General features: G+C 51.4%; 1 protein-coding gene across 1 annotated transcript; it reads left to right on the forward strand.

The window, feature by feature from the left end:
* The first annotated feature begins 68 nt into the window (after nt 1–68).
* On the forward strand, nt 69–10686 carry UBE2L6 (ubiquitin conjugating enzyme E2 L6). The gene is made up of 4 exons (XM_029915139.1): nt 69–194; nt 4192–4287; nt 7857–8043; nt 9984–10686. The coding sequence occupies exons 1-4, from the start codon at nt 168–170 to the stop codon at nt 10133–10135; spliced, it is 462 nt and encodes a 153-aa protein (XP_029770999.1). The 5' UTR covers nt 69–167; the 3' UTR covers nt 10136–10686.

The following is a 10686-nucleotide window of genomic DNA, read 5'->3' on the forward strand; positions in this document are numbered from 1 at the left end:
GCGGGTCCCCGGAGCCCAGCCCTCCGCACCAGCAGGCGGGAACCCGAGTCCTCAGCGCCGCGAGGGCGTGGCCGGGGGCGTGGCCGGGCGGGGCGCTCCAGGTCCAGGTCCGCTGGCGGGACGCAGTGCTGCTGCAGCGCTCGGAAACCCCCACGCTCGCTCCGGAGATGTCTGCCAGCAAGCGGGTGGCGAAGGTAACGGGGGCCGGGTGACCCCTTCCTCACGGCTCCTCTCGCCTCCCGTGATCTGCTCCTTGCATCCCTCCCCCGTATCTCTGAGCACGGTTATTTGTCCCGGCTACTTTCGCCCGCTCCGAAGGAGGAGTGGGTCCTCGAGAGGGGCAGGAGCTGGAGTCGGGGGGGTGAAGCGGGGCCATAGGGAGCGGAGCTGTCCCTGGCGCCCTGGGCTCAGCTGGGGATGGGGATAAGCTGGCCCCTCCCGAACTGGTTTCGGTTTCTTTTCTCCTACTAGAAACTTGTGGTAACAATCGCTTTCTTTTCACTGAGTTGCTGGAAAGGTTCCAGGAGCCGGGCGTCTGCTGGGGTGGAGGTGGGTGGGGGGGTGAGGGACAGAGATAACCAGAACAAAGTCTTTGCCTTGGAGTAGCTCGTGCCCCGCCCCTTAACTGGGTACCTACGTTTCTAGAGTCCCAACAAGTATGGGGTGTTGAGTAGGAATCAGGAACCAAGTTCCCTGGGTGTTCTCGGGAGGAAAAGATGCCAAGGCGGAGCTGGCAGGTGTCCTGGAGTAGGTGGTGTGCACTCATTGCTTCTACAAATGTTGTCGAATGCCTGTTAGGTGCTGGCTCCTGTTCTAGGAAGTAGGGAGGCAGAGATGAGCAAAAACTCCCCCTCCCCTTGAGCTTGCTTTCCAGTCAGGGACACAAGTTGAAATGAGGTCTGGAAGGATGGGAAGGGTCAAATTTCCCAGGAGGAGGGAAAAGCCAGGGTGTTTGAAGGGGTGTAGCCAGGAGGTGGGCACAGGTGGGGAAGGAAGAAGGTCAGGTGACATGGGTTCGACATGCCCCAGACTTTGAGTCTCTTGGAAGTGCCCTTCCAGTACTTAGAGTGGGAGTGGCTTTAAGGGGGTGAAGAGGGCTGCCTTCTCCTCCCTGCCTTTGAGCGATAGAAGGTCTCAGATTGGGGCACAGAGCAGGCTCAGTCCAGAAGAACTGAAATCTGGAGGTCGGCAACAAAATGGGGCAAAGGGTGTCTCTAGGCAAGTGGGAAGAACTAGGAGTTCTAAGTGCCCAGCCATTTACATGAATTCATCAGATTCTCACAGCAACCCTGTGAGATAAGTCATACACCCCCATTTTACAGATGAGGAAGTGGTGGCTCAGAGAGAATAACTCGATTGTCCAGGGTCACCCAGTAGGGAGTGATGAGACTGGAACTGGAGTCCAGGCTGATGGGGCTGCAACCTGCAGGCACTTCTAGTGAGTGGCCTCTTTACTTTCATTTTCTGTTCCTTTGAGTCAGGTGATTTCCTAACAAACGTCAAGAAAGAGCTGTGTGTCCTAAGTTGGGTTTCAACATCCTCAGGCTTGCAAAATCTTTTGGCAGAACTTGTCTATAACAGAAGAGTCCCAAGGGGCACCAGAGAGGCTCATTTGAGCATCCGGTTTTGGCTCAGGTCATGATATTGCAGTTCATGAGTTCAAGCCCCATGTCAGGCTCTGTGCTGACAGCTCAGAGGCTGAATCCTCCTTTGGATTCTGTGTCTCCCTGTCTCTTAGCTCTTCCTCCACTCATGCTCTGTCTGTCTCTCTCTCAAAAATAAATAAACATTTAAAATTAAAAAAAAAGAAAAGTCCCAAGTGATCTCAGTTGTAGTAAAGTCTCTCTCTCTGCCCCTTCCCCCCTTGTACTCTCTCTCTCTCAAAAGTAAATAAATTCTAAAAAATTTTTTAAGTGTATTTATTATTTTGAGAGAGACAGAGTGTGAGCAGGGAAGGGACAGAGAGAGGGAGACACAGAATCTGAAACAGGCTCCAGGCTCTGAGCTGTCAGCACAGAGGCTAACATGGGCTCAAACCCACAGACTGAGATCATGACCTGAACTGAAGTCGGCTGCTTAACCAACTGAGCCACCCAGGTGCCCCTAAAAAATTTTTTTAATACAATAAATGAGGGGTCGTAGACTGTGCAGAAGGTACAAGAAGCAGTCTGTTGGTATGAATAGAGGGTAAGAGATGGGAGATGGGGCCAGGGTTGTGTTTATATGTTGGGGTGCAGAGAAAGCTCACGTGGTCCACAGTATGAAAAGCCCCTCCCAGACTGTGGACTGGGTTTGAGTTTTCTCTCCTCTTTTGTTCATACCACAGTTTCTTAGCTTTGTTGCTGTTGACACCTGAGGCTGGATAATTCTTCGTAGGATGTTTATCAGGATCCCTGGCCTCTTCCCACTAGATATTGGAGGCACTGCCCCGGTTTGTGACAACCACAAATGTTCCAGGGGTACCTGGTGGCTCAGTCGGTTGAGCGTCTGATTCTTGATCTCAGCTCCGGTCTTTTTTTTTTTTTTTTTTGAGAGAGAGAGAGCAGAGTGCATACATGCGTGAACAGGGAAGGGGCAGGAGAGAAGGAGAGAGAGTATCCCAGGCAGGCTCTGTGATGCCAACACAGAGCCTGACCCAGGGCTCCATCCCACCGACCGTCAGATCATGGCCTGAACCAAAATCAGGAGTCAGATGCTTAACTGACTGAGTCACCCAGGTGTCTGGTCAGCTCAAGTCTTGCCCTGGCTGTGAAGCCTACTTAAAGAAAAAAAAAAAGAAAAAAGAAAAAAGACCTAGGCATTGCCCAGTGTCCCCTGGGGGGTGGGGTCAAACTGCTCCGAGTTGAAATCCAATGGTTTATACCCACTTGCTGTTCCAGAGGAATGTGACCTACATTTGAGTGTCTTTAAATCTATTATTGTTATTGTTTTTTAAAAGAAAAAAAAAGTCTGTTGTTCTCCAGGATGAGCCCCAAAAGAGGAGATAGGTTCTTTGGTCAATGTGTTTGAGAAGTACTACATGCTCACAGCTTGGAGATTCCTGAGGCATATTAGCATATTAAAGGCTCTGGGAAGTCTTGCAAATGGGAATCTGTTTAGCTCTGTGCTTTCCAATGTACTTGACCGTGGGTCCCCTTTCCATCAGTAACTGTTTTTCTTAATTTTTTAAAAACGTTTTTTATTTATTTTTGAGACACAGAGAGAGACAGTGTGAGCAGGGGAGAGTCAGAGAGAGAGGGAGACACAGAATCCGAAGCAGGCTCCAGGCTCTGAGCTAGCTCTCAGCACAGAGCCTGACGCGGGGCTCAAACCCACGAACCGTGAGATCATGACCTGAGCCAAAGCCGACGCTTAACCGACTGAGCCACCCAGGCGTCCCTCCATCAGTAACTATTAAGCTTGCATGGGACACACTGTACACATTTGCTCTGACCTTGGTGCCTCTTCCCTTCTCTGCACCACCTGGCTCAGTGACGTCCCCTGCACACCTCTCCTGCTCCCCTGGCCTCCTCCCTTACATGTCTGCACACATTTTTCACATAGTCCCGTTCATGTTTCTGCCGTTACTCCACTGATGTCCGGGTAACCGGGCTACGTCTCTGGGGGACGGGGTGAGTCGCTCCTGGTCCGCTTGTTTCTCTGCATGGGGTGTCAAGTTCTCTGCTACCATCTGTCTGCCTGACACATCTCGCTTCCCCTGCCCTGGTCTGGAGGACGTTGTCTCTGCTTTCCACTCTGCCCTGAGCCCAGTGAGGGCCTGTCATCATGCTGGATGCACAGTGCATACCGTGGGCAGAAGGGAGAAGGGATGGAGGGAGAGAACTAGGACCTTTCAGGAACAGAGCACGGCGACAGAGCTGCAGGTGCTGTCTTGGTTTCAGGAGGAAAGGCTCTGAAGAGGGTTTACTCCTAACTGGTACCATCTGGGAGCAGTGATCCGCCTCTTCCCCACCCAGTACCTACAGAGCCTGGTGAGGCTGAAGTCGGAGAACTCACTTAAAGCACTTAGCGCCTTTTCTCACACGTTCTACGTGCTCAGTAGATGAGGGCTCTGACTTTGCCGGCTTCTGCCCTCTGGGTGTCCTTTATGGAACTTGGGACACCTCGCTGCTGGGACGGGGGTGGGGGGAGCGGCGTGGTGGACTGAAGTAGGGGTGACAGGCCAGCTAATCACCGATGCCCCCCCTGCAGGAGTTGGAGGACCTTCAGGCAAAGCTTCCCTCGTACCTGCGGGACCTGTTCAGCCACGATGCGGACGTCCTGGTGTGGCACGCACTCCTCCTGCCCGTGAGTGTCCCTGGGGACCATGGCCTTCACTTAGGGTGACCGGCCAGAGCCGTGGGCAGGGAGGCTGGGGACTGGATGAGAATTGCCCCTGCCGCGGAGTCCTTTTTTTGACTGGAGGTCAGTCATTGGTGGAGGAGGTCTCCGGGTTGATTGCTTCTGAGGTCAGAGCCGACTGCTGAGGAGGCTAGAAGAGTTTTGGACCTAGTAGGAGAGCCTTTCCTCAGACCAGGGGTCACCGAGCCCACCAGGAAGCCTCAGCAGATGAACGGCATCAGAAGAAGAAAAAAAAGATCTCTTGGACCTTTGTCAGGGGCTAGGGATAAAGTTCCTGTTCACAGTTGGTAGAATTTGCCCCTTCGAACCCAAAATGTATTTTGTTTTATTTATTTATTTTTTTCAATATTTATTTATTTTTGAGAGACAGAGTGTGAATGGGGGAGGAGCAGAGAGAGAGGAAGACACAGAATCTGAAGCAGGCCCCAGGCTCTGAGCTGTTAGCACAGAGCCCAATGCAGGGCTTGAATTTATGAACCGTGAGATCATGACCTGAGCTAAAGTCAGACGCTGAACCGACTGAGCCCCCGGGTGCCCTTTTTGTTTTCTTTTATAGATCATATTTCTGGGGCACCTGGGTGGCTCAGTTGGTTGAGCGTCCAACTCTTGATTGCAGCGCAGGGCATGATCTCACAGTTCATGGGTTTGAGCCCACATTGGGTTCTTTGCTGACAGTGTAGAGCCTGCTTGGGATTCTCTATCTCTCCCTCTCTCTCTGCCCTCCCCTGCTCACATTCTCTATCTCAAAATAAATAAATTAATTAAAAAAATAAATGTTTTTTAAATTGATAGTCTTTTTAAAAATTTTTGTTTAATATTTATTTATTTTTGAGAGAGACAGAGCATGAATGGAGGAGGAGCAGAGAGAGAGAGGAAGACATAGAATCCTAAGCAGGCTCCAGGCTCTGAGCTGTCAGCATGGAGCCCATTGCAGGGCTCGAACTCATGAACCGAGAGATCATGACCTGAGCCAAGTCGAATGCTTACCTGACTGAGCCATCCAGGTCCTCCCACCCCAAATAAATTTAATGATCATATTTCAGACAACTATTTTTTTAACCTACAGTGGTATATTAGTTCCAGGCATACAATATAGTGATCAACTATTGTTGCATAAATACCATTCTGATTTCTTAGCTTTCTTTCTTCTGGAAGTAATAATCTAGAGGACCAATCTGAGTGCAGGATTTCTATTTTATTCTTAATAGACGGAAGATATTTTCTGTGGGAAAGTCATCGATATCCCTTTAGTTACATGGACATGAAAATTAAAACAGTGAAATTCGTCATTAGCTCTTTGGAATATAAAAAGAAGCATTTTTGGTCTTAAGCGATCCGTTTTCCTGCTTGGAGTGAGACCTGCTCTGGGTCTCAGGTGCCCGAAGAAGGTGCTAGAAGGTGCTCCAGGGACTGATTAGATCCCCAAGGAGGCTAGCTCTGAGGTGGATCAGAGTGAAGGAGGAGGAGCAGGCGAGAAGGCAGAAGGTGGGTGACAGGGATCCCTGGGGAAGGTCACATTTCAGAGAATACTGTGAAGTCACAGTTGGCAAGACCCAGGTGGGGCGTCTTCTGGTCTGAGCATGATTCCAGCATGTGGAGGGGTGTCTCTGCCCCACCTCCAAACGACTCTCAGGACAGGAGCGGGGGGTCCTACTATTAAAAATATATATGTATACATTTTAATACTTATTTAGAGAGCGGCAGAGAGTGTGAGCAGGGGAGGGACAGAGAGAGAAGGATAGAGAGAATCCCGATCAGGTCCCGCACTGTCAGCACAGAGCCCAACTTGGGGCTTGAACCCACCAACCATGGGATCATGACCTGAGCTGAAATCAAGAGTTGGACGCTTAACCAACTGAGCCACCCAGGTGCCCCTTGGATGTCCTATGTCCTACTATTTAACCCATTTCTGACACCATCTACCTGGAGATAGCATCGGATCCCACAGATTAGGGGACCTGAGCTAAAGTCGGATGCTTAACTGACTGAGCCAGCCAGGCGCCCCATCTATGTTTAGATTTTTGAGGAACTACGATATGGTTTTCCACAGTGGCTGCACCATTTTACATTCCCAAGCCCCTGACTTCTTATGTCCCCTCATTTTCTCCATTTCCTCACCCCCAGTGATGATGTTCTCCCATACTTCATCCTTCTTTTCCATAATTCTTGGGAAGACGTTGAAGTTGAGCTGGCCATTTGTGGCAACATGGACGGACCTTGAAGGCATTATGCTAGGTGAAATGAGTCAGGCAGAGAAAGACAAATTCTGTATGAACCCATTTATAGAGGAAACTTTTAAAAGTTTATTTATTTATTTTGAGAGAGAGAGAGTGGGGGGAGGGCAGAGAGAGAGGGAGAGAGAGAGAATCCCAAGCAGGCTCTGCACTATCAGCACAGAGCAGGATGCGGGGCTCAAACCCACGAACCATGAGGTCATGACCTGAGCCAAAACCAAGAGTTGGTCACCTGGGGCTCCTGAGAAAGACAGATTCTGTATGATCTCACTTATAGGTGGAATTAAAAAAAAACATAAAATCACAGAAAGAGAGGTGAGACAGGTCTACGAGAGGCGGAGGGGGGAGATGGGGGAAGGTGGTAAAAAGGTACAGACTTCCAGTTATGAGACAGGCAAGTCCTGGAGATGTGCATATAGCATGATGGCCACAGTTGACACCACCGTGTGGCACTTGGCAAAGTTGTCAAGACTGTACATCGTAAGAGTTAGGAGAAATGTTTTTCCTTTTTTTTTTCATTTTTTTAAAGTTTATTTATTTTGAGGGCGAGAGAGAGCATGAGTGTGAGCAGGGGAGAGGCAGAGAGAGAGGGAGAGAATCCCAAGCAGGCTCCACACCATCAGTGCACTGTCCCAGGTGGGTCTCCATCCCCCGAACCGAACCGTGAGACCCTGACCTGAGCCGAAATCGTGAGTCAGATGCTTAACCGACCGAGCCCCCTGGGCCCCCCATCTTTTCTTTTTAACTGTGTCTGTGTGAGAAGATGGACATGAGCCAAGCCCACCGTGCCAATCATTTCATCGTCTGTGTAAGTCCAGCCACTGTGCTGTGCACGTTACACATACACTGTCATGTTTGTCGATTCTTTTTCAATGAAACTGGAAAAAAACATTAATTCTCAATAGAAAAAAAAAGGAGCTGAGATAGTCCTTCGAGCTCATCTAGCCAGACTTGACCCCGAATGAGGAGGCTGAGGCCCAGAGGCAGGAGGCGGCTGGCCCACACTTGTTCAACAGAGCCAGGGAAAGACTTTTGTGACCCCCGGGCCAGTGTTCTTTTGTGACTCCACTAATCCATGGCTCCGTTGCCCATTGAGTGCAGGAGTCACCAAGTCCGGTCCAGTCCTGGTCCTACCTAGGCATCCCGCAGAGGACCCCAGAGCCCGGGGGGATGAGGGGGGAAGGCAGGGAGAAGGGCAGCCAGACCAAGTCCCTAGGAGGAAGTCAACCTTTTCAGAGCAGGTGTGTCCTGGAGCAGAGCTTGACCCCTTTTCTTGCGCAGGAAAAGCCCCCCTACAACCTCAAGGCTTTCCACCTGCGCATCAGCTTCCCCGAGAACTACCCGTTCAAGCCCCCTACGGTGACATTCACAACCAGGATCTACCATCCCAACGTGGGCCATGATGGAGAGGTCTGCCTGCCCATCATCAGCAAGGAGAACTGGAGTCCTTACATGAAGGCCTGCCAAGGTGGGGCCTCGCCTCACGGGAGGGACTGATCCTGGAGGGGGGGATTATGGCACTGATTTTGAATCAGAAAAATGCCCCCAAAGAGAGGAGATAAAAATTGTGAGTCTCAGCTGAGCCTGTCTTCAGACATCCTGGGATCCTGGGCCAGCTGACCTTGTCCTCCCTCTGCATTCTACATGGCCATGGGTCTTGGGGGGGAGAGGCAGTGGACCGTAGAGATAAGGGCTGTGCTGCTCTGTCTGTGGACCTTGCTGAGGTCTGCTCCTTTGCAGGCTCCGCACCCTAAATGACAGTTGAGGGGACTGGCCCAGCAAGGACAGTACACATCGATTAAGCACATCTGCCCAGTGCCTCGAGAGATGGCTTGCCACCTCACACACCACCTCCACCCAGTCCCCCAGCATCCCCACAGTAGTGCTCTCATAGCCCACTGCACAGATGAGCGCACCGAGGCACACGCTGCGTGAAGCCCTGGCCTGTGGCCATCCCACCGGCAAGTGGCAGAGCTGGGACTCAGAGCCGGGCTTGGCTGACTCTAGAACAGCACCGCCCAGCGATGCAAATGATCCACAGCTGCCCCGTCCAGTTCCCTAGCCTCGGCCACTGGGAGCTGTGGGGCACCTGAAACGTGGTCCTGTGGTGGAGGCCCTGAATTCCTGACTCCAGTTCATGGAAATTCATTTCAATTTAGATATCTGCATGTGGCTAGTGGCTACCATATTGGACGGTGCATTTCTAGAGTCTGTGAGTGTCATCTGTGTGTGATCTATCCTACTTCCAGACCAGTTCAGGAACTCTTTTTTTTTTTTCTTAGTGTTTACTTACTTTTGAGAGAGTACAAGTAGGGGAGGGGCAGCTTGAGGGGGACAGAGGCGCAGGGGATCCGAAGTGGCCTCTGCACTGACAGCAGCGAGCCCGATGTGGGGCTCGAACTCACAAACTGTGAGATTATGACCAGAGCCAAAGTTGGACGGTTAACTTATTGAGCCACCCAGGTGCCCCCGGACCAGCTCAGGAGTTCTGAACCTTAGAAACAAGGTCCGTGGTGGGGCGGGGGGAGGGAGGAGTGGTCCTTGGGTGAGCTTCCGGAGGCTTGTACAGCACTCTTAAGTTAGAATTGCGTGTTGGTGCATATTCGCACATGCACGTGCCTCGAGAGACGGCCCATTGCCTTCCCTTGGCTCCCAGAGCCATTCGTGAAAGATTAGGAGCCACGGGGCAATAGCACTTTACAGATTTATTTGGAATCCTTTAAAAAAACTTTTTTTATGTTTTTTATTTATTTTTGAGAGACGAAGAGAAACAGCATAAGCAGGGGAGGGTCAGAGAGGGAGACACAGAATCTGAAGCAGGCTCCAAGCTCTGAGCTGTCAGCACAGAGCCCCATGTGGGGCTTGAACCCACGAACCATGAGATCATGACCTGAGCCGAAGCCAGATGCTTAACTGACTGAGCCACCCAGGCGCCCCTGGAATCCTTTCCTAAAACTTTATTTTATTTATTTTGAGAGTGAAAAAGTGCAAGCAGAGGAGAGGCAGAGAGAGAGGGAGAAGGAGACCCCCAAATGTGCTACCCACTGTCAGCACGGAGCCCGGACTTAAGGCTATTTGGAATCTTAATATCAAACAGAAAAACAGGACGGTTCACGTTGAAAACAGAAACCCCATCGATCTCATTGACCACCACAATGGGAAGTTTCTCCGAAGCCACGGGGCAGGGTTTGAGAGCACTAATGCAGCCAGGCAGGGCTCTGGGCACCCTCAGTAAGGAATGAGGGGCATTTAACCTGGCTGTAACGTCATCCTCCTAAGAGATCCATCTCCTTGGGGTCCCCCGCGGAGTAAATGTGGGACTGCCAGGGGATCTGGGAGGGGGCCGCCATCGCCTCCTTCCCGGGATTTCTCTCCGTCCTGATGTTCTGACCTGGCTTCTTTCTGCAGTCTTGGAGGCCCTCAACATGCTGGTGAACAAACCCGACCTGGGGCAGCCGGTCCGGTTGGAGCTCGCAGACCTGCTGGCGCAGGACCCGGAGCTGTTCCACCGGGAGGCCAGAGAGTTCACCCTCAACTATGGAGCCGACCGGCCCTCCTAACTGGTTCTGACCCCTCTCTTCGCTGGCTCCTCTCTGCATGATGGATGGACATTTCGTGGAAGGGGGGAGGCTGGGCCCCCCTCTCGTTTGTTCCATGGCTTCCTTCTTAGCTGATTAGTCATGAGCCTGTGCGTGTGTGTGGCGTGTGGCCCCGTTCCCAGGCTCACCTGGCCACAGCGTGCTTTTCCTGCTCTTTTTCACGTTCTTTCAGTGACAGGCCGGCTCTCCAGTGCTCTGTGGTCTCACAGACACAGGTCACCGTCAGGCCAGCTGGCAGGAAATGAGCCCAGGAGCCACCTCGAGTACCCCTCGGGCCCAGGCATCAGGCAGCGGAGGGGACGTGAGGACTATGGAGGGGACGCGGGGCCCTTGCAGAGAATCGTATTTACACTTGAGTGATCTGTTTATTGAGTGTTTGAAGTCAGCTGGACCGCTGATAATTACTTTGTGTCTAGATTTATGTGCTAAACCTTTTCTTTTCCAATGAGAAATCACAAACTGAGGAACCTAATCACTATCCAGAAATCTGACTATATGTTGTTTTTTTATAA

This window comes from Suricata suricatta, chromosome 11 (assembly GCF_006229205.1).
Source record: "Suricata suricatta isolate VVHF042 chromosome 11, meerkat_22Aug2017_6uvM2_HiC, whole genome shotgun sequence".
Lineage (NCBI taxonomy): Eukaryota > Metazoa > Chordata > Mammalia > Carnivora > Herpestidae > Suricata > Suricata suricatta.